The following is a 24,881-nucleotide window of genomic DNA, read 5'->3' on the forward strand; positions in this document are numbered from 1 at the left end:
GAACTTGCCACACGTGAAGTCAGTTCAGACACAGCCAGCTTGAGTCAGGTCATTCCCCTCATCAGGCTTTTGCAGAAGCAGCTGGAGAAAGTGAAGGAGGAGCTAAGACGGAGCGATTCCGCTCGGCATGTGGGACTTGTGGATGAAGCCCTTCATTCGCTTTGCCAGGATTCCAGGGTGGTCAATCTGTTGAAATCAGACCACTACATTTTGGCCACCGTGCTTGATCCTAGGTTTAAAGCCTATGTGGTGTCTCTCATTCCGGCCGACACAAGCCTGCAGAGGTGCAAAGACCTGCTGGTGAACACACTGTCAGCTGAAGCGGAACGTGACACGTCAACGGCTCCTTCTTCATTTTCTCCCGCAACTGGGGCTGCCAGGAAAAAACTTAGGTATCCTAAGCAACCCGCTGGCGGTGATGCAGGGCAGGCAGGACCAAGTTTGGACATCTGGTCCGGACTGAAGGACCTGGCAACAATTTCTGACATGTCTACTGTCACTGCATATGATACTGTCACCATTGACAGAATGGTGGAGGATTACATCGGTGACAGCATCCAAGTAGGCATGTCAGACAGTCCATACCTGTACTGGCAGGAAAAAGAGGCAATTTGGAGGCCCCTGTACAAGCTGGCTCTATTTTACCTGAGTTGCCCCCCCTCCAGTGTGTACTCCGAAAGAGTGTTTAGTGCAGCCGGGAACCTTGTCAGCGAAAGGCGTAGGAGGTTGCTTCCACAGAATGTGGAGAAGATGATGTTCATCAAAATGAATTATCAGCTCTTCCAGGGAGACCAGCCTCCAGAAGGTACAGAGGGACCTGTGGTGGTGGATTCAAGTGGGGACGAGTTAATACTTTGTGAGGATGAGGATGTACACACTGAAGAGGGTGAGGAATCGGTGGATGAGGAGGATGAGGATGACATCTTGCCTCCGTAGAGCCAGTTTGTGCAGGGACACATTAATTGCCAGCTTGTTTTGTGGGGGCCCAAACGAACCAATCATTTCAGCCACAGTTGTGTGGCAGACCCTGGCGCTGAAATGATTGATTTGTTAAAGTGTGCATGTCCTGTTTATACAACATAAGGGTGGGTGGGAGGGCCCAAGGACAATTCCATCTTGCACTTCTTTTTTTTCTTTGCATTATGTACAGTTTGGGGCCTAGTTTTTCTAACTGCCATCCTGTCTGCCACTGCAGTGTCACTCCTAGATGGGTCACGTGTTTGTGCCGCCCACTCGTGTCGCTTAGCATAGTCATCCAGCTACCTCGGTGCAACCTTTTGGACATGAAAACACTATTGTGAGGTGTGAGGTGTTCAGAATAGACTGGAAATGAGTGGAAATTAAGGTTATTGAGGTTAATAATAGCATAGGAGCAGAGAAACCAACAAATTCTGTGATTTTAGCTGTTTTTATGCTTTTTAAAATAAAAATACAGATCCAAAACACAAAACCCAGAACCCAAAACACGGAAGGGTGGTTTTGGCAAAACCAATCCAGATCCAAAACACGAAGAAAGATCCAGATCCAAAACCAAAACACAAAACACGAAAAGTGGCCGGTGCACACCCCTACTTTAATTATGCATGCCCAAAGAACGCCGTTTTGATGCTCCGACACGCCTCCGTTCGCACATCCACCCCCCCGTTTTCCTGGACCTTCCCCTGTCTCCACTCACAAACGGCACATTCTGTCACTCAAAGAAGCGGCCTGTCTGCGTGCTTCGAGCGATCACTTCCCGATCTCACAGACTGGCTCGAGCATGCGCACTTTGCTGCATACGCATGTGCAGACAGGCGACAATCGCCCATAGTGTGCGAGCGCTGCGTCCAGGTCTGAATCAGGCCCAATGTTTTTAATTGCTTTTTGTTTTTTTTAAGTATTAGTAAATGTGTTATTAAGCCCCAGAAAAACAAAATCAATGTTGATCGATTTTTTTTTGATTAAAATCGACCTTTAATAAATATACCCCTATATGTTAATAGGATGTAGTAAAAAGGTTAAAAAATGTCGATAATGATAATAATTCATAATGTCGACAGTTATGTCAACATTGTTAAAATGTTAACAGGCATGTGTCTACATTCTCGCAATGTCAAAAGGTGAAATGTCGATATTGGTTTGGCTTCAGGGAGAAGTTAGGGTTAGGCTGGGTGGGGGGGGGGTAGGATTAAGCACTAGGGGTAGGGGAGAAGTACTCAACCGAATGCGAGAGAATCGGGTGTCTGACCTGGAAGTCACAGTCACATGACCGTTGGGATCTGGAAGCTGCGCCATCAGAATCAGGTAAGACACCTAATGTCGACTTCACTGTCTACATGATAAATGTCAACATGGTCGACTGTCAACATATAATACCCAAACCTTGTTAACTTGTTTGTTTGATTTTAAGTGATCCTGGGTATAAATTTGCACCACTATGATGGTATTCCTGTAGCTTATCCGAAATTCCTGCCCCTTCAGTTTTAACTATTTACTGAATTTTCCATTGTGCAATAAAGAATTTCCGGGCCCATGTCCTTCCCCTGCAAGTTGTTTTACATTTCTTAAATATAACTTTCTACAAATACAAAGGCAAACTGAAGAAAATAGTGTTGATCTACCTTTAAACACCTAGGGCCATATTCAATTAGAGGCGAAAAGTGCGTTTTCGGCAATAATTTATCACCGATGATGTCATTTTTGCCATTTTCACTTATCCCCATATTCAATTTCAAAGACTTTTGCAGGTGCGAAAGTCTTTGTAAACAAACGGGGATAAGTTTTCACCACTGTTTAGGTGGTGCAAAAAGTGCAGACTTTAGAATAGCCTGCAGCCTTTGGAATGTCCCCTTAATGTAATCTGTGTAAAAGGAAAAAATTCCTTAGGACACCCCAAAAAAGGTACTTTAATTTTGGGGGGGCAAAAAAATAAATATTGGGGAACAAACTTAAAAACTAGCGAAATAGCCTCCGGAAGGGGTCCCCATGTATGCGGCAGGTGTTTTATAGAATGCGGATGGTTGCTGCAGGTGGATTTTTGAAGAATTTTAAAAAATCACTTTAGGGACTTAAAAATATGTTTGCACCCATTTTCATGTACCCCAAATTTGATGGGCAAAGTTATTTTTCCCCCCAAAAAAAGATAAATGCTATTCTTCACCACTTCTTCACAGGCGCATTCATGCACCTGCTGCGGCTATTTAAAAACTCTGATTACCTTCAGCAGGCCAAATCGGTGGTACCCATAGTGATCCCCCATGTCAGACCATCTTTTGGGGGGTGACAGGCTGATTTCCCCTAAAGTGACAGGACTTTACAATACTTACCTTTCCGCCGGGTCCCGTTTTCGCCGGATCCTAATTGAATATGGGGATGAGCGGGCACGCACCCGATACTTTATCCCAGGAAAAAAGGGCGATGATGGCGAAAAGTCCGACCTCTGACTTTTCGCCTCAAATTGAATATGGCCCCTAATTGTGATTTGAGTACCTAATTTAAATTAGTTTCCATCAACCAAAAGGTACAGATTAGCCACAGATTACACTGAATCTGTCCTCTTGAATGAAATGTGATAGTACGTACACTGATTTATATATCATTCTGCCATTATTATAGGTGTGCCTCTGTAATGGAAGTTCCTACTGTACCTTATATTCTGTGTACATATGGGAAAAGTTAATGACATGTCTCCGTATGTGTGTTTGTAATAAACAGTTAACGAAGCTAATACTTATGTGATATTTTAAATATATAATATAAATACATTCTACTGTTTTTATCGAGAGAAGGTAAAGAATCTCTCTCCCACCTCTTTCAGGTTGTTCCCTGGACTCAATATCATTACAGAATTAACACATCCAGCAAACATGAGGTTCATGCAATTCAAGGCAAAGGATAAATACTCAGTGGTGCTGTCTAAACTGGAGAAGGTACATGCTGTAACTCTCCCCTAATATCTGTCTGACTGTCTCTCTAATATCTGTCACTTCCCTAGCTCTTCTTCTCATCTCAATCCCACCCTCAAAGCTCTGTTCTCTTGCAGAGGGAGCGTGAGAGGGGGTCTAACCTGGTCTTCATGTTCAGACTGCCCTTTGCTGCTGGGAAGGTCTTCAGTGTCAGCATGCTGGATACTCTTCTATACCAGGTAATTGATGTAAGAAGTAATCTGAAAACCCGATTTACAATATCCATTACTATAGTATTACACTGCACCATATATTACATTATTACAAGCTCCTCCCTCCTACTGTATAATTCTTAATATCTTAATGTCTCCGAATATAACTCCATATTATCTCTTACTCTCACTTTCACTCCTTGTGTGTCCTCTCCCTATATCTCCTATTACTCTATATAACCTCTCCATATATCTCCTCCTATTCCTCCATATAACCTCTCCATATATCTCCTCCTATTACTCCATATAACCTCTCCCTATATCTCTTCCTAATGCTCCATATAACCTCTCCCTATATCTCCTCCTATTACTCCATGTAATCTCTCCCTATACCTCCTCCTATTACTCCTTATATCCTCTCTTTATCTCCTCCTATTACTCCATATAACCTCTCCCTATATCTCCTCCTATTACTCCATATAACCTCTCCCTATATCTCCTCCTATTACTCCATATAACCTCTCCCTATATCTCCTCCTATTACTCCATATAACCTCTCCCTATAGTTCATCCTATTACTCCATATAACCTCCCTATAACCTCTCCCTATATCTCCTATTAGTCTATATAACCTCTCCATATATCACCTCCTATTCCTCCATATAACCTCTCCCTATATCTCCTCCTATTGCTCCATATAACCTCTCCCTATATCACCTCCTATTACTCCATGTAAGCTCTCCCTATACCTCCTCCTATTACTCCTTATATCCTCTCTCTATATCTCTTCCTATTACTCCATATAACCTCTCCCTATAACTCCTCCTATTACTCCATATAACCTCTCCCTATAGCTCATCCTATTACTCCATATAACCTCCCTAAAACCTCTCCCTATATCTCCTATTACTCTATATAACCTCTCCATATATCTCCTCCTATTCCTCCATATAACCTCTCCCTGTATCTCCTCCTATTCCTCCATATAACCTCTCCCTATATCTCCTCCTATTACTCCATACAACCTCTCCCTATAACTCCTCCTGTTACTCCATATAACCTCTCCCTATAACTCCTCCTATTACTCCATATAACCTCTCCCTATAGCTCATCCTATTACTCCATATAACCTCCCTATAACCTCTCCCTATATCTCCTATTAGTCTATATAACATCTCCATATAACTCCTCCTATTACTCCATATAACCTCTCCATATATCTCCTCCTATTCCTCCATATAACCTCTCCCTATATCTCCTCCTATTGCTCCATATAACCTCTCCCTATATCTCCTCCTATTACTCCATGTAAGCTCTCCCTATACCTGCTCCTATTACTCCTTATATCCTCTCTCTATATCTCCTCCTATTACTCCATATAACCTCTCCCTATATCTCTTCCTATTACTCCATATAACCTCTCCCTATATCCCCTATTAGTCTATATAACCTCTCCCTATAGCTCATCCTATTACTCCATATAACATCCCTATAACCTCTCCCTATATCACCTACTAGTCTATATAACCTCTCCATATATCTCCTCCTATTCCTCCATATAACCTCTCCCTATATCTCTTCCTATTACCCCATATAACCTCTCCATATATCTCCTCCTATGACTCCATATAACCTTTCCCTATATCTCCTCCTATTACTCCATGTAACCTCTCCCTATATCTCCTGCTATTGCTCCATATAACCTCTCCCTATATCTCCTCCTATTACTCCATGTAAGCTTTCCCTATACCTCCTCCTATTACTCCTTATATCCTCTCTCTATATCTCCTCCTATTACTCCATATAACCTCTCCCTATATCTCCTCCTATTACTCCATATAACCTCTCCCTATAACTCCTCATATTACTCCATATAACCTCTCCCTATAGCTCATCCTATTACTCCATATAACCTCCCTATAACCTCTCCCTATATCTCCTGTTAGTCTATATAACCTCTCCATATATCTCCTATTATTACACCATATAACCTCTCCCTATATCTCCTCCTATTACTCCATATAACCTCTCCCTATATCTCCTCCTATTACTCCATATAACCTCTCCCTATATCTCCTCCTATTACTCCATATAACCTCTCTCTATATCTCCTCCTATTACGCCATATAACCTCTCCCTATATCTCCTCCTATTACTCCATATAACCTCTCCCTATAACTCCTCCTATTACGCCATATAACCTCTCCCTATATCTCCTATTAGTCTATATAACCTCTCCCTATAGCTCATCTTATTACTCCATATAACCTCTCCCTATATCACCTACTAGTCTATATAACCTCTCAATATATCTCCTCCTATTCCTCCATATAACCTCTCCTTATATCTCCTCCTATTACTCCATATAACCTCTCCCTATATCTCCTCCTATTACTCCATGTAACCTCTCCCTATATCTCCTCATATTACTCCATATAACCTCTCCCTATATCTCCTCCTATTACTCCATGTAACCTCTCCCTATAACTCATCCTGTTACTTCATATAACCTCTCCCTATACCTCCTCCTATTACTCCATATAACCTCTCCCTATACCTCCTCCTATTACTCCATATAACCTCTCTCTTCCAGTTACTTTTCCTGTAGCAGCATCCTGTAACCCCTGCTCTTGCTCACTCTCTTCCCCTGTATGGCACAGTCCTTTGTTAAGGATTACATGATCTCGATCACCCGCCTCTTACTGGGTCTGGACTCAATGCCTGGCTCTGGATTCCTGTGTGCTGTAAGTTCTCCCATCTTACAATTTTCTAAATTCCAGCACAGTTTACATTCCCCACACAGGGTTAGCCATTGCTCTGTGGTCCCCACCCTAGAGCTTTATTCTAGGAGGTGGTATAATCAGTAAGTGAAGAAGCAGTTTCTGTTATGGGGGTGTGAGGAATCAGGATTGGAAGGAAAGCACTGATAAATATTATAAGTGACCAGGGTATAGGAATGTGGTCAGTTAGGATATGTGAGCCTAAGGGGCTATTTATCATTTAATATTTGCGACATATTCCCAGAAAACACACATTTTTGGGGGGATATTTGCAAATATTTAGTATCCCCCAGATGTACTATGGAGGGATTGCAGCAGATATCTCTGAATCTACTGAAGTCCCTCGTAGCAGCCACTACCTCCATAGGTTTTTATGGTGGTTGCAAAGCTGTCAGATTTACCAAGTTCTAGAATGCGTTGTGCTGTTGTAGCCTATAAGTTACACTTAGGAAATTTACTAAGATGGGAGTTCTATTTAAGAAGTGATGTTGCCCATAGCAACCAATCAGATTCTTCTTCTCATTTATCTTGCACCTTCTAGAAGATAATACCTGGAATCTGATTGGTTGTTGGGGCAACATCACTTCTTAATAGAACTTCCATCTTAGTAAATTTACCCCCAGATGTTAGGCACTCAATAGGTCCACTGAGACAAAAGGTTGACACACTAAAGGTCGACGTGCAAATTGTTGACAGGGTCAAAAGGTCAACACAAAAATGGTCGACACATGTTTTTTTTCTAGCCCTAATCTTCCTCCTAACCCTCCACTTGGTTCTTAAACCTCCCTCCTGGTGCCTAACCTGACTTTAACCATCCCTTCTATTGCCTAACCATAACCCTCTGGTAAGTGCCTAAACCTAACCCTCCATCCTGGTGCCTAACCCTCCCTCCTGGTGCCTAACCCTAACTGTCAGGGTAAGTGCCTACCGTATCCTTCCGGTAAGTGCCTAACCCTAACCATCATTTTTTTTTGCATGTGTCGACCATTTTTTTGTCGTCCTTTTGACCATTTGTAATGTCGCCCTTCATACTCTACATGTCGACCTTTAGTGTGTCGCCCTATTGACTGTCTAACATCTGGTTTCTATCTAGACATTGTCAACCTTTTTACTGTCTAACTATAGTTCAGAACCCAATTGCACACTGGTGCTCTGTTGTGCTGCTAGAGCCAACAGCAGTAGTAGGCAAGAGAGAAGTGTTATGGGGAGGGGGGTGGTTGCATTTGCTCTGTGCCTCAGATTCCACAGAGGCCTCAGTTAACAGAAAACAGAATTTCGCCACACACAGGACAAGTTGTATTTTGCTTTACCTCTATTTTGTAATGTGAGGAGTATTTATTAAATCAGTTATAATATTTTATTTTCATTACTCCAGATAATGTTAGAGGCCTCAGCTTGTATTCAGCCCAGGGCTCCACCATCTCAGCTTATAGGAAGAAGTGTAAAAAGAAGATCTCATCCCGCGCTGTTCAGCAGCTGTCTCTTGAGTTATCCGTGGGCTGAAGGATATTTCTCATAGGGGAAGTGAAGCCCTGGGCACATCATCCTCTGCTGGTCCCTCCAGCAATCACGACCATCATTAGAGTGTTCTAGCAAGATTTAGATATTAAAATGAGATTATAATTAGATATAAGCAAGTAAGGGAAAAGTCAGACTAAAGTGCTGTAAAAATAACTTGCTTTTTAATGATGTATGCATGAATTATCCGCCTTAGAACCAGCATGTCTGCTGGGACAGTATGTTATTTGACAAGCGCAGGCCCGACATATAAAATGGCCATGTATAATATTGTACTTTTCTAGAGGCTGTTGTGGTGATCACAGCTGTGTTCTATAGCTGGTTGTTTTGTGGCACCTTCCATAGGATGGGTTATTATGTGTCACATGACTGTCTAGTGGTTATGTCACTACGCCGCCCACTGGCAGTCTTCTGTATATAATACGACCTATGTCTTCTCACAGCTGCGGGTGACAGAAGAGGACCTTTGGATCCGTTGTTATGGGCGCCTGTATCAGAAGCTGTGCTCTACCACTGGGGATATACCCATTGGCATCTTTCGCACAGAGACGCACATGTTGCCAACGTCAGAGGTACGCCCTGGCTAATATCTCCGCCTTGGCTTAACTTTATCTGTGTGTCCAAATCTTGAACAGGACTGTATGTATAGTGGAATGGTTCCCAAACAGGCTGCCATGGCACCCTCGGGTGCCGCAGGGCACTTTGCAGTGGTGCCACGGGTTGGTGGTCCAGGACCGAATCAAATTATTTATGGTCCATGTGATAGACAAAACCGGTGCTGGTGGATGCTCATCATAAAATATGTGGACAATCAGATTCCCAAACCCGTCCAACACCACTGAACCTAAGTAAGAAAAGTAAGCACAGTTAGCTTCATTTAATAATTTTTCAGAATTTCAGAATAAGAAACTTTTGGCCTATAGGTGCCGTAACAAAATTGCTAATACTCTAGGGTGCCATGATTAAGGAAAGTTTGGGAACCACTGGTATAGTGTACATCTGTCACTGTGGTGCTGATTTTAAGTTGGGAGCAAAGCAAAAAACAGCAAGTAAAGCTGCATACACACGTAAAGATTTTCTGTCCAACCATCAAACTAGTTGATTGATTGGAATGAAAATCTGGTAAGGTATGAAAGCAAATGACAATCAGCAGTTTACTCCCAAACACTGGAAAATGGACAAAAACAGTTGTTTGAACAATTGTTTAGATCAAACATTTAACAAACTTGTCTGACGTCCATTTTTATCTGTTTTCTGGCATTAAGGAGCAAATTGCTGATAATCAGTTACTCCCATACTTTGCCAGATTTTCATTCCAACCAATCAACTAGTTGGATGGTTAGACAGAAAATCTTTACGTATGTACCCAGCTTTACTGTGCACCTTGGTAACATCATGTCGCACTGCAGATGGGGCAGATTTAGAAAGTGCAGAGATTTAGAGGGGCTTGTCCAAATGGAATGGGTTCGATTCCCGTCAGCGGCAGCCCGACAGGAGCAGAGTGCGACGCAGCGGAAGCCCGACAGTGCTGGAAATCCCGATCATGGATAGGCAAGTATCCACTAACCTAACCTAACCCCCCTAACCCTCCTGAGGAGTGCCTAACCCTAACTTACCCCCCAAGTGCCTAACCCTAATCCCCCCTCTAAGTGCCTAACCCTAACCACCCCCTTCCCCGCTGCCTAAACCTAAGTCCCCCAGGGGGGTGCCTAACCCTAAGTCCCCCCCGGGGGTGCCTAACCCTAACCCTCCCACTAGCCTAACCCTAACCCTCCTGGGGGGTTGCCTAACCCTGTCCCCCCCGGGAGCCCTAAACCTAACCCCCCCCCCGCGCGGCTGTTCGCTCGCGGCGCCCAGCATCACTACGATCGTGATGCCAGGCGCCGGTCTCCCGGCGTCGGGGAAATGCGGGCGTCTACATCTAGACGCCCGGCATTTCACCCTTGCCGGGATAAGACAGTCGGGAAGCTGGCTGCCGGTATATAGGCAGTTGGCTTCCCGATTGCTTCCCGTCCAAACTAATATCTAAAATGCTGTGTAAAAATAAAGCTGTCCAGTATTTGTGGGCTACATGAAAAAGCAGCCAGTATTTACCCTGTATGCAAAAGCAATACATGTATTTACACTCCTTTCATTGCAACATGGTTTGTTCTAGATACAAAGGGCTCCTTTTATTAGGACCCTAACTGGGCACATCAGCACCCTGGCCCCGACCAATGAGCGCAAGGGGGCATTACCTGCAGTTCCTGTAAGTGCAGTGCTGCATGTATTGCGCAGGGTTCCTGACTGTAACGTCCACAGGACGCTCCGCGGTTGCCATTCCGGGCACACTCCTAGCCAGGAACAATGGCTGTTGGGTGGCGACGGTGCCGGCCACAGAGCCTCTGCGACGGCATCGGTCACCCATAGTTACGACACTGCCATTTATAATCATACCTAAATACCAGCATATTTTGTTTAGTATCACAGTGATACTAATGATTATTCCACTGGTATTCTACATTACTTACCTACCCAAGTGATGTCCAGCAACAATCTCCATTATCAGCGGTACCTTATGCTCTGTTGCTGGCAGCCTGTTTTTTTTGCTTTTCTCCCTTCTGAGAATCAGGCCCTGTGTGTGTGTTGCTGTCTATTGAAAGGGGACATTTTTTTTTTTTTTTTTCAAAGTTGCATCCACATCCCAGCAGTCTCGTGTGCAGTGTGTGTGATTGGTCAGGGTCATTTCCTGGGAAGGGCTGGTGTTTCCAGATACAACCTGACAATGCTTGCCCTTATGCCTGGAGGATTTTCTAAAAAAAAACAAAAACTTGAGGTCAGGATTGAAGCATTGATGCAGGGTTCCCAACCATTGTGTGGTTTATTTACAATCACTTGTGTTAAAAATGCACTGCAAGGAGATATATTATATAAAATATAAACATGTTGTCTCCATTGTTGCATATTGTAAATTTACAATCCAGTAGGTGCCCCAACGCCTTCTCCTTCGAGAACTTATAATGAGAATACTATTTTAGTACTGTGTATCTGGAATGACATCTGCTGTTTGGCTATTATAAACTTTTGGTTGGTGGATAGCCTGATCATTTTATCACTATTTCAGACCTACTGCTCCTAAAAGGCACCTGTAACATAGATAGGAGGAGGCCATGTTATGGGTTGGGAGGATAATATTCGGTAGTGTACAGCCAATAATTTCACTTGGATCCTGTCCTTTGTGAACAGTTGATCATGACCTGTCTCTGTGATGTCAGCGTTTACTAGCGAATGTATAGGCTGCATTCTCATGATCATAGGTTCAGTCCTCAAGGTGGCTGTCTATGCTGGGAGTAGGTGACAGGTGCACTTTATATTGACATCTTCAGAATGTTCTTACTCGCACTAAGCAATTTCTGGATCTTAATTTCTTGCACTGACTTTCAGTCACAAGTCTCCATCAGCGTGGAGGACTATGAGGACACAAGGGAATCCCGTTTTGGGGACACAATCCAATGCCGTGCCCCACACCGCAACTCGACGTCCAGCGACCAGTCCGAGCACCCCTTACTGCGTAAGAAGAGCATGCAGTGGGCTAGGAGGCTGTCTCGTAAAGGAGCAAGGCAGCCTGGGAAATCTGCTTCTGAAAGGATCAGCCAACAGAGAATGAGCCTGTACCGGCGATCAGAGCGGCAGGAACTCAACGCTTTGGTGAAGACCAGGATGAAACATCTGGGGCTCTCAACGGCGGAGTACAGTATGTGTCATTTAGGGCCTGACTAATTCCAATGGATTACATATAAATATGGAAATGAGGGAGCTATGTGACATGGGGTCTGTCCCTCCCACCACAGGGTGACATAGACAGGAGGGAGCTATGTGACATGGACTCTGTCCCTCCCACCACAGGGTGACAGACAGGAGGGAGCTATGTGACATGGAGTCTGTCCCTCCCACCACAGGGTGACACAGACAGGAGGGAGCTATGTGACATGGGGTCTGTCCTTCCCACCACAGGGTGACACAGACAGGAGAGAGCTATGTGAAATGGAGTTTGTCTCTCCCACCACAGGGTGACATAGACAGGAGGGAGCTATGGGGAGATGTATTAACGGCAAAAATGCGGTAACACCCCCGAATATGCAGTTTTCGGGGGTTTTTCCGCATTCCCCGTATGTATTAAGCAGCAGAATGCGCTGCATTCTGCTGCTTCGCGTTGCTAGGTAACGCCACCTTCAGGTGGCATTACCCAAGAGAATCCTATGGGCTTCTTAGCGCAACGCTCGGGGCTGGGAGGGATCCGGACGGATCCCTCCCATGAGCCCCCGCGGCCCGCGTCTTTCTGCGTATGCGCAGAAGGACTTCTGAGTGTTAAACCCGGAAGTCCCTCTGCCCGGCAGCATCGCAAAGGACAGCTCTCATCGAGAGAGCTGTTCTTGCGATATTCTTGGTACATGCCGCGTTAATTAACCGCGGTATGTACGCGAAGTCGGGGGTATGTACCGCATCGGCGATGTCGCCGATGATACATCTCCCCCTAAGTGACATGGAGTCTGTCCCTCCCACCACAGGGTGACACAGACAGGAGGGAGCTATGTGACATGGGGTCTATCCCTCCCACCACACGGTGACAGATAGGAGGGAGCTATGTGACATGGAGTCTGTCCCTCCCACCACAGGGTGACACAGACAGGAGGGAGCTATGTGACATGGAGTTTGTCCCTACTACCACAGGGTGCCACAGACAGGAGGGAGCTATGTGACATGGAGTCTGTCCCTCCCACCACAGGGTGACACAGACAGGAGGGAGCCATGTGACATGGGGCGGGATGCATGACGAACACCGCAAAGGACTGCTCTCTTGGTAAGAGCGGCCCTTTGACCAGAAGCCCCTCTGGCGTCCTTCTATGCATGCCACATAAATAATATTGCTCATAATAAAATTCACTCTTTTGATATGCCAGATAAATGTGACTGTTTTACGATGGCTTTGCAGTGGTTTTATGGTGTTTCTTTTAATGGGGTATTGAATAAAACCGCCGCAAAACAGATGGACATCAATGGTGGTTTGTAAAACTCCATCAAAAAATGCGTTGCTTAGCAAATTTACCCTTTAAACTCATATGTGGAACTACACATCCCAACATGCCTTACCACCGTTTTGCCATTAGGGCATGCTAAAACTGTGGGCCTGATTCACTACCGATCGCAACTGTGAATGGAATAGCGATTACGCACGCACTGCGATAGTATGCTAATCCGTTGCGATCGCTATCCCGCGCAGCACAACATAAGGACGCCAACTTTACCTTATGCACATCCGTGATGTTTAGCAAGACTATGAAACACTCAGTACAATCGAGTATCATCGCAACCTCACACACACTTGCACAAGCTCTGACCTTACTCATAAATTGTTAACTTCATCGCACGTTATGAGTCCTCAGGCTGCGTAAAGCATCGCAGTGTATAAATTGTGCATGCCCATGCAATGACATTCAAATGCACTGGCACGCCTGCGTTTCGCAGACCACCCACAAACTGTACTTCCTGTCAATCACTCTGCAAAGGGGCTGCGTAGTCTCTGCGATCGCCTATCCCTGCTACAGGCTATAAGCTTGCTAGCTGGGCCATCTTCTCTGTTGATACTCAGTCACGCTCTTTTGCTGTGTTTCGGTTTTGCTGGCACCATATAAACAATAAAAATTGTCTCTCTGTCTTCCACAGTGGATATTATGGACACAGATAATTCTTTGTCGTATATCCTTATAAATCCTTCTCCGGACACCAAACTGGAACTTAATGATGTCATGTAAGTCTCTTATACCCACTTGTCTTTGTCTGCTGGAGCCAAGTGGTTTTGCTTTCAGTGTGGAATATTTACATAATTACTGTATACGTGCTGTGTCCCATAGCAACCAGTCATACAGCTTCATTGTTGAACTAGATGAATGCAAGCTGATTGGTTGCTATGGGACACTTCTCTTTTTCTCTGTGTCAGTAAATAACCCAAAGCATTTTATTATATTCCCTTATACAGAATTCATCTTTTCAGTGTGTTTTGTTTTTATTTTCAGTTAATGAGATTCTTTTACTCTCTACGTCCCATTTCTCAAGACGATGCTTCACTTCCTGCAAATTGTCATGTATCTCTATTCTCAAATCACGTCTTTCTCTTGACAATGTTCCGTGTGCTTTCTCGATATTTAATTGAGCTTTCAGAATAACCGACCTTCTTTCTCATGCTGGAAGTGTCACGATGACTTCTTCTATGTCTTTCTTTTTTGAGTTGTCTTTGTGTCATTTTCGTGTTCCCTTGGCATTTTACTTCTTTTTGTTCCTTTATGTGACGTAATATCTCTCGTACGGTAGTTTGATGGTCGGCTGAGAGACAAATAGCAATGATAAATTTAACACTTGATGTGAGGGACCAGTAGGAGGACATGTTAGAGATGAAGATCTGGAAAGCAGTGAGGTGCTTTGTTATATTTACTAACACTTCCCATCATCTCCTTCACAGTTACCTCATTCGCCCAGATCCTCTCACCCTCGCTCCCAATAATGCCCGGAAGGCCAGTGTCACACGTTCCGAGGGCCCCGTGTATGACACTAAGGATAGCACCCATCTATGATGCCTCATTACCTTGAGTGTCGAAGAGACCAAGACCTTGAATGAGAAGAAGACGAGAGAATTATCTGAAGTAGCTTTGTTTCACGCGAGCAGAGCATTCCGTGTCCATCTTGATTCCACCGGCACATCTCGTCAGTTCGCAGGAATTAGTGCGCACGGCTTCTCGCTGCGTATATCTGTGACTTGCTTCGGCTCCTTCTGTCCCATTCTTTGACTTTTCCGGTACGCAGGGTGTTGTAGGCTCCACGTTGATACTGTACCTCAATAGTTTTTCTCAGAGGACAATCATGGAGGGTGGAGTGGAGTGAAAAATAGGAGATCTGGTTTGGCAGGTCCTATGGTATATCATGATTATCCAGTCTCATACATGCCAAGTAGTTAATTCTGTAAACTCAGGTCTAAAATTGTCCAGCCAAAGGTAATCTTTTTTTTTTTTTTTTTGGACGAAGCCTACTGGTAACTGATGGGGTATATTTGAAGACTGATGTGTAGTAGGTTTAGTTCGAGAGCTACATGGGTTGAATCTCTTAATCTCCGATGTGCAGCCAGCGAAGATAGAGGGTCTTCTGGAAGGTCTCACATGTCTCCCAAACTGCAGACCTCTGTTATCAGAGACCAATGCTATTAATCACGTTCTGTCTCTGCACTATGACAGACATAGCATTTACATTAATGAACATTGTGTAGACATTAGTAATCCATGCTAGGAATGATCACTGTCAGTATAGGTGTGGCAGTTCCTAGGCAAGGTAAAAGTACTTAATGTGCTAGTGGTAGATATAGTGTCTGTTCTTACACTTTACATTTGTGAAAAGGACTAAAAAATATTGGTGTTGCACTTTATATTTTTTTTGCACCGGTTTTCTAAAAATGTCCACCATTGTGTTTAAAAGAAGTTCTGCCCTCTCTGATGTATTAGGGGATGTGTCTCTAGAATATCCTTGTTCATTGTTCTTATGTTCAAACTTTAATGTTCCAAACTGTGGTGCTTGTGTTATATACCCGCTATGTTTGTCAGCGGCTCAGGGCAAGGCCATCTCTAAGCCCTGTGCCTTGCCCTTTAGGTACTATGGTGTACAGCATACCATGTTGGAATTAAGCCTAAAATGAGCCGTACCCTATGCGTTTGACCACAATGTAATGTTTGTCGGCTGTTACAGGTGGATACCACTGTGGTGTGCTTTGGTTTGTTTGTTTGTGAGCAGAAAGAAAGACTAATTTATCCCTACAGAACAATATACATATATTTTTGCACTTCTGCAATAATAAAATATTCCTATATTTTAATAGAGTTTATAATAGTATGGGGACATCAGCCTGTGCAGCGCTGCAATGGTCATTTGATGTTCATCATCAGCTGTGGAAAATCTGCTGAGAGTAGTGTTTGTGTTCGGGGCCAGGTAACATACTTACACCCATTAGGTCATGTGACCGTGTGGGGTCACATGATGCAGTGTAGGCACTCAGAGGTCCTGGCTCAGGTTTTAGGTAAAGAATATAACTGTTTGTACTTGTTGCGGTCTTGTGGTGCCAATTGTTGATTTGTATCTTTTGTGCCTGTGTCTATCTAAAGATGTCGGACTATGTCTCTAGTCTAGGTGCCATTCTGTGTGTACCCTGTGCCACCAGGTTGCCAAGTGCTGTCTTAATGTCTGTTGTCGAGCTATTACACTCTGTATGGTGTACAGCCCTAGAGGTGTCATGGCATATATCCCATGTGCAATTGTCACCTATTGGAACCTATGTAGGCAGTCCTAGAGGTTACTGGAATGTGATTGTTTCATCTGCCTGACTGTAGAGAGACGAGCATTCCAGTCATTAACACTGTGACAAAGAACTGCAAAATAAAGACTAATAAATAAAAGCTCAACTGTTTTCTATTTGTTTATTCTGAATTTATTCATTTATTCCTGGTCCTTTTAGTTTTGGTGATCACACACCCGATGATTTGGTGAAGCGTAAAAACCAGCCATTTGCACATGTACCTCTGTTCTCATAGGGCTCTATTTACTACAATCCACATTGGGAATGCAGGTTGTAGTGTGATATTACCGACTGAATTCGCATTACGAATTCAGGCAATATCACAGGGATTTACTAAAAATCCCTTGCAGGGACAGAACTTGCGATAAAGCTCTGTCCCTGCGAATCCCCTCTGCAGCCTTATCACAGTATTTTCGCGAAAAATACCGTGACAAGTGCCCGCGCATGCGCCGACCGTTCGCCGCTGCTACCCCCCGGCGCTACGCCCCATCCCCTCCCAGCGACCCCCCCTCCCTTAATTGCACTTACCTGCATGATCCAGGCTCTGGTGATGTCCTCCATGGATCCGGTCAGCTGACATCCCATACTGCACTGGGACCCGGTCACCTGATGACCGGGTCGCAGTGCAGTATGGGAGACCAGCTGACCGGAGGGAGGACATCAGGTACAGGATTCAGGTAAGTTAATTTTTTTTTTGCAGGGTATCAACATGTGGTCTGTTTAGACCACACAGCTGATCACTGGGGCTGGCTCCGGGCTCTGCTCTGCCGTTAGAGCGAAGCAGGAGTCCGGTAATGGGGGGAGAGCCTGGATAACGCCACCTCCAGGTGGCGTTACTATCACAGGGCCTCCCCAGGTATTTTTTTCACAATTTATTTTTAGTAACTTGCAGACAGATCACATTTCCCATTACAATTATGGGAAATGCGATCTGATTACTAAAAATAAGTGATACTTAGGGGTTGGAGTAGAATTTTACGAATTCTACTCCAGTTGCCCTGTAGTAACTTTAGGTGAAACTAAAATAATGTAAAAAGGGTGTGAAAACAGCCTTTTTCACTTTATTTTAGTAAAAATAATTATAATAAATAGAGCCCTAATCTTTTAAGGGATGTGATAGCTTCCATCACCAGCAGGGGGCAGCACAGAGTGTACTGTCCTACCCGCCATTGGAAATGTAGGCACCGTATACAAATACTGTAAAGTGTTTTGGAATAAGGTGGACCAACCGGTGGCCTTCATGTCAGTGAGGTCACCTATAGGTGGGGGCTATGCAGATGGATAACTCTGGAGTGATATGATAGTCTATTGCTCATCAGGCATTGCTATATTCAGCAGGAACTTAGGACCTCATTTCAGAACCCGCTTGCAAGTGCCTATGCGCCCGCAAGCAGGTCAGTGGTGAGGGCCTGACAAATGCACTCGCACCGGGGCTCACTACAAATGGGGCGGCTGTCGATGTTGATCGACAGCTCGCCCCGTTTCGTAGGCGGGGTAGGGGGGTGGCCGGGCAAACGGAGGTGTTCCTGAAGGAATGCCCGCCGTTTGTAGGCAGCCCTACTGACATCACCAGTGATGTCAGTAGGGAGCTTCCTGCTCTGTTAGAGCAGGAAGCTACCTGGGGCTTGCAGTAGACGAGACCCTACCGCAAGGGTCTCGTCGCAAGTCGCGATGGTCTCGACCATCACCTAGTCACTCGCTAAAGCTGTGGGTGGTAACCCACAGCTTAGCGAGCGGCCAGGTGGGCCGCCTTTCAAAAGAAAAGCGGCCGCCTTCATTCAAAGCGAGCGCTCGCTTTTTGTGAGCGGCTCTGAATGAGGTCCTTAGTTCCTGAACCTCTTATTAACTATGCCATAATGTACTGGGCCAAAATGTATTTTCCTTATGTCTTATTTTAAATTCCCTTTCGAGTGCCTTCTTTTCTAAATACTAAATATATGTATATATACAGTATAATATATATATAAAATACACATATAATTGTTTTTCTATAGATCCACCCCCAGTTCCTGAACCTATTTTTCCAGAAAAATAGCCCTGCTATCAGGTATCGTTCCAGTTACTGCTATAACAGTCTGTCCGATACATTGATCAAGCCTGTGACACAAGTACTCACAAACGCATTGTACAGCTCCTCATGCAAACAGGGTATCCGAGACACCTGATTATATAGGAGCCGGAGGGCTGAGCTTGCTTTATTATAGTGCCGCCCCCCTTCTATTGCTTTAGGCTACAACTTTAGCATACTGACATTAACATTAAGAACTAGGCCAGGATGCATATACTACACGATGTGCTGACGCAATGGAAAGCAGGCCCATCAGTAGTATCCCTCTGTGGCTCAACACCCCTGTATGCTATCTATATAAACTACAGAGTATAATTGGAGCTATTCCCAGCACTTTGTTGTTGCTAGTGGTATATAATTTATTTGTATAAAAGCAGTGACAGAAGGAGAAGTGGAGGAGACAGGAAGGTGTATCGAGAGACTGAAGCTGCTTCCAACATATCTGTTCTCTGTCAGCTGAGAAGGCAGCACTAGTCACAGGTGGAGGAAGAAGTGCACGCTCACCCTGCTCCTTCTACTTACTTCATGGCGGGAGCACCCTGATAAACAGGCTGATTTCATTCCATGTTTGACATATTATACCAATAATTATTAATATACAAAATAAAAGCAATGACAGGCAGAATGCCACCCATACACTCTGGGCTTGATACAGTATGCCTGGCCGGGGCCTTCATGTCCTTTCCACATATCTTGGTCAAACTGATCCTGGTACCCATTGCAATATGGAGCCTTCAAATCCAACATTCTAATGGTGCATACACACGGTCAGATTTTTCTTCAGATCTGAACGATAACGATTTAAAAAATCGTTCAGTCGTTCATATCTGAAGGAAAATCTGACATATCTGGCATATCTGTCAGGTCTGTCAGATGAACGATTTGAACGATGCGCGTTCCCGATGGTCAGATAACGATATCTGATGTGTTTGCAGTCAGACTTGGACGATTCCATTCATTTTAATGCAGTCAAAAATCGTTCAAATCTTTGGTAAAATCGTTCATCTGACAAATCTGACCGTGTGTAAGCTCCATAACTCTTGGCATAGCAACAATGGTAAATGTGTTCACGAGCGCTCCAACCTTTATCCATTCCATTGTCCTGTTCCTTCTGCTCTCAACGTCTGTGTTATATAAGAAACTATATGAGAGCTACGTGACAGGTCTGTGTCTGTGGAAAGAGCCTGGAAGTTTCTCTCCTTGTTACGCTAGGTCCGCCATGCTCATATTCGACAACTGGTTACTAGATCTAGCAGTAGATAAGTCTGTGGTCAGAAGCTGATTATTAGGATGAACAGATCTGAACAATTTTTTCATTTGTGCAAGTGAACCTACTTGTCCTCCAAGCACATTTAAAGGGGCTCAGTATTGTTGGTAATGCAGACGGAACCAGGCCCCTTCATTCATGGCTGGATTAAGGGGGAAGGGACGAGGGCTGTCACCCCAGGGCCCCCGCCCCACACACAGAGGGGCTACCACACAGGGTCAGTGTGACCCTGTAAATGCCGAGAACAGGAGCCTCAGGCTCTGCTTCCCGGATGGTGGCTGCCGCGGCTCTGTTCTGCATGCAGCGCGGAGCGGCTCCTGAGGCCCCTCATCAGCTTCACGTGACACAACACGTCTGTGGTGCTGATGAGGGGACTCTGGAGCTGCTCTGCGCTGTAGTGATGGGTAGAGCGAATCACAGTACTGAGTTGAGTGTCTCGAAATACAGCTCTTTAGATTATAAAGACTACACTGCAGAGCTGTAGTAAGCAGGGGTGCCGGCTGACAGCTCCACCCCCCCCCCCCCCCACCAGCACTTCTGATCATCCTACTGCACTGAGGGCCTGATTCAGACCCGTTCGCGAGCGCTGAGCGCTCGCAAGCGGGTTGATGGTGCCCTAATGCCGTCGACAGCACGCCCCCTTTGGTGGGCGTGCCAGGGGCGTTGCTGCCCAGACGGAGGTGTTCCCATGGGAACGCCTTCCGTCTGGAGCCGGCCCCACTGACATCACTAGTAATGTCAGTGGGAGTGCTTTTGGTTCTGATAGAGCCAAAAGCACTCCTGGGCTTGCGGCAGCGAGACCCTACCGCAGGGTCTCGTCGCAAGCTGGATGGTCTTGACCATCGCGACCATCTTTTTGGCCGCTCGTATAAGCTATGGGTGGTCACCCACAGCTATGCGAGCGGCCAGGAGGCCGCACCATTTTTAGGTAGGAGGGCCCTGATTCAGAGCGAGCGTTCTGGTCAGAGCGTCCGGCTCTGAATCGTGCCCTGACTCTCCTGTGTCAGTGCACACCCACCGAGCTGAGCCGCGGCAGTAGCAGCACGACTCCGAGTGAGTCACTGCCAGCTCCGCCCCCTGCACTGCTGATCCGACCTGATCAGTGCACACACACACCCCAGCCCCAGCAGCAGCGGCTCCCCCTCCCACTGACAGAGGTTAGAGACTGAGGTTGAGTGACTAATCATTCGAACATCTGAATGATTCAAGTCAATGTGTACTGTATACAGTATGTAGTCACAGTGCATGCAGAACGCCGAATGCATTCAAAAGCAAGCCACAGAAGGTGAGTAATCAGGGGCACTTGGGGGGAGGGGGGGTGACGACAACTGTATACTATACAGGAGGGCACTGTGGGGCATATTAGGGGGCACTAGGGGGTATATTGGGTGGGCACCATGTGGCAAGTAGGGGGAGGGGCATAGTGGCAGGGTGTAAATTTTATTGAAGGAGGCCCCCTTAATTTAGTTGCTCCGGGACCCCCACAAGCCTTAATCCAGCCCTGCCATCATTGTCACGAGACACAGTGCACCCCTGTACACTGCTTATACATCAGGTCTAAAACTAAAACAAGTAGGTTTCAAATTCAAGAAGAAATAACATGAAATTCTAATCATGTAGCATATTTATGCTGATATGCCCATACAGAATACAGTATGTTGGACAGTCAAATGCTTTTGTGAGTATCAGAAATGCATTCAACTTACAGTACAACCTAGTAATAAATCAATTTGCCTGAGTTTGTTTCACATTCTCCACTCAGACTGCCCTTAATACTAAAGTCGCACATCCACATGCCGATATTACTGAGCGATTGCACGATTACGACATCCTAATCGTGCAATCGCTCAGTAATCGTGCACAAATGCACTTTATTGTTGGAAACAACCAGCATTGCGCACTCCCACTGGTCGTTTCCAACATCTGTCATCGGGTGAACATGCCGGTCACATGTTCACAGATGATGAAGGGTGCCTATACTGAACGATCAATTGTTCAGTGTAGGCACAGCACAGACTGTGAAACGACAGCATGATTACAATGTCGTAATCGTGAAGTCGTGTTTTGGTCTGCTAGTGGATGTGCCCCATAAGGGAATAGCTATATCATCAGTCTGTGCTTTCATGTGACAACACCTTGCCTATAACAGGTTGAAATATGAGGGACTAATTAATCAATACAGAGACTCTGGGGTATATTTATTAACAAACAGGTTGTCAAAGTTTCTTCCCAGGGTACATTTGTAGTAAGAGCACTGTGGGTTTGCACTTTCATAAGTAAAAATGTATGAAAAAGAAATCTGCTTGCACCCTGATGAGCGAAGATCAAAAATGGGACGATCTTAAACACAACCACTAGATGGCGACAATGAATAATTATTCTACAGCACACTCATCTGTTCAACCAGCCAACTAGTTGATTGGTTGGAATGAAAATCTGGCAACGTATGGGAGTAAATGATGATCAGCAATTTGCTCCTAAATGCCAGAAAACAGATGAAAATGGTCGTTCAGACAAGTTTGTTAAATGTTTGATCCAAACAATTTGTTCAAACAACTGTTTTTGTCCATTTTCCAGTGTTTGGGAGTAAATTGCTGATTGTCATTTGCTTTCATACCTTACCAGATTTTCATTCCAACCAATCAACTAGTTTGATGGTTGGACAGAAGATCTTTACGTGTGTATGCAGCTTTTTTATGCAGGCCCCTCTAAATCTCTGCACTTTCTAAATCTGCCCCATCTGCAGTGCGACATGATGTTACCAAGGTGCACAGTAAAGCTGGGTACATACGTAAAGATTTTCTGTCTAACCATCCAACTAGTTGATTGGTTGGAATGAAAATCTGGTAACGTATGGGAGCAAATGATTATCAGCAATTTGCTCCTAAATGCCAGAAAACAGATGAAAATGGTCGTCAGACAAGTTTGTTAAATGTTTGATCTAAACAATTTGTTCAAACAGTTTTTGTCCATTTTCCGGTGTTTGGGAGCAAATTGCTGATTGTCATTTGCTTTCATACCTTACCAGATTTTCATTCCAACCAATCAACTAGTTGACTGGTTGGACTGATAATCTTTAGATGTGTGGCCAGCTTAACAAAATAGATTGCACAGCAAGATTCCTTTGGCAAAAAGGAAAACAACAAATATTGTTCATGGCTACTGTGTAGCCTCCTCAGGCGAAGACCACAGGTGGGCCCGAGCAAAAGGGCCCATAGACTGAACCAGACTTGGCTCAGATGAAGACTCCAGGCCCAGTAAGTCCTAATGTGTTACATCCCCCAAGGCCACCATGGTTTGGACATAAGGCCCGTGTGCACCATCAGGCACTAGGCCTGGAGCCTCCCGGGGAGGCATAAGGGGGCATTAGGCCCCATAGCTTTGTTAAAGACCTTTGTTGTGTGGGCATCAGAGGGCAGTAGGCCCAATATCATTAGTGAAGGCCCTCATCAGGCGGATAGTATGCCCAAGGTGTAGGGGGCATTAGGTGTCTAATAGGCGGGCAATAGGCACAGGTTACATAAAGGAAACTAGGCCCCAGGTAGGGAAGGCATTAGTCCCATATACATACAGTCCCCACATTATGGCACAAGTTAGGCACTAGATCCAAGGGTACAGGACGGGCATCAGGCCCTATAGCACAGGTTCTCAAACTCGGTCCTCAGGACCCCAAACGGTGCATGGTTTGCATGTCTCCACACTGAATCAAGTGAAATAATTAGCTTCACCTGTGGACATTTTAAAATATGTCAGTGAGTAATGAATACACCTGTGCACCTGCTGGGTGACCTGCAAAATGTGACCTATGTGGGGTCCTGAGGACCGAGTTTGAGAACCACTGCCCTATAGGTATTGCTTTTGGCCCCATAGTAGGCAGCACTAGGCCCGGGCCCTGTAGGGATGACATTGATGGAAGGTATTAATTGGAGGTTTTACCAGAAACAGTGGTTAGACAGTCAGGCCCCCATTAAAGGTAGCTAAGTTACCTTCTGGAGTATTTGGTTCTGTGACTGTACTGTCGCATTGTTTTATAATTGTCACTGCATTATTGTTTAAATGTATTGTTGGAAAAGTCTAGGAGTAGCATGTTAAGAGAGTGCACTACATACACCCTATGATATTTTTGTTGTCCACCAGGTCAGCCCGAGTTAGGACCTGATGTGTGAATGAGTAGACGGGTGGTTGTTGTGAGTGGCATACATTAGGCAGAAGAGGTCAGGGTACTGCAGCCGTGAGTTTGGGCTGTTTCTTTGTGTTTATTTGCAGGTGCCAAGATCAGGATCATTCGTCCCTCAAGGGAGCAGGAGTAGATCTGGTGACAGTAATTTGTGTTGTTTGTGTGTAACCTGTGTTCTGTGCATTATCCCTTCCCCCTTCCCTTCGGGGCATTTTGGGTTGCATCGCACGTAGGTGTAGCAGTCTGAGGCCAAAGTGCCAATAATGACCATCCGGGGCAGACTGGGCAATCAGCCCCCAGGCCGGTAGAATGTTGCTATTCAGGGCCACAGGCGCGCTGTGCTTGCTCGGAGATTGCAGCTAAGAGACATGCAGAGTGTGCTCCCAGCTGCTCTGATGGTGCTTTAAATCTATCAGTAAATGTCACTAAGAACCACACTAATGCTGAGTGGGGCCCCAGATGCGGAGCTTTTGGGGGTGGAGCGGTCCGGGTCAGACAGCAGGTTCCTGATTTACATACAAAGCTGCAGTCCGGCATTACTGGGGCTAGCCCCTATTAGTCAGTACTAGAGATGGCTAGTAAGTGAATGTCTCGACACAATGAC

At 45.1% G+C, this 24,881-nt stretch overlaps 1 protein-coding gene across 4 annotated transcripts in view; it reads left to right on the forward strand.

Moving 5' to 3' along the window:
- LOC148517162 (potassium channel subfamily T member 2-like) overlaps window positions 1-16,860 on the forward strand; it is a 161,705-nt gene extending 144,845 nt beyond the window's left edge. For 3 of the 4 annotated variants that reach the window (XM_088479045.1, XM_088479048.1, XM_088479046.1), the window contains 7 exons: window positions 3,797-3,908; window positions 4,022-4,123; window positions 6,757-6,840; window positions 8,838-8,966; window positions 11,818-12,127; window positions 14,098-14,182; window positions 14,891-16,860. In XM_088479045.1, the coding sequence (XP_088335171.1) occupies window positions 3,797-3,908; window positions 4,022-4,123; window positions 6,757-6,840; window positions 8,838-8,966; window positions 11,818-12,127; window positions 14,098-14,182; window positions 14,891-15,002 (934 nt within the window). In that variant the 3' untranslated portion in view covers window positions 15,003-16,860. The remainder of the gene's footprint in view (window positions 1-3,796; window positions 3,909-4,021; window positions 4,124-6,756; window positions 6,841-8,837; window positions 8,967-11,817; window positions 12,128-14,097; window positions 14,183-14,890) is intronic. The other variant, XM_088479047.1, reaches the window with a different exon arrangement.
- The last annotated feature ends 8,021 nt before the right edge of the window (window positions 16,861-24,881 follow it).

This window comes from Taudactylus pleione, unplaced genomic scaffold, assembly GCF_031769625.1.
Source record: "Taudactylus pleione unplaced genomic scaffold, aTauple2 ptg000226l, whole genome shotgun sequence".
Lineage (NCBI taxonomy): Eukaryota > Metazoa > Chordata > Amphibia > Anura > Myobatrachidae > Taudactylus > Taudactylus pleione.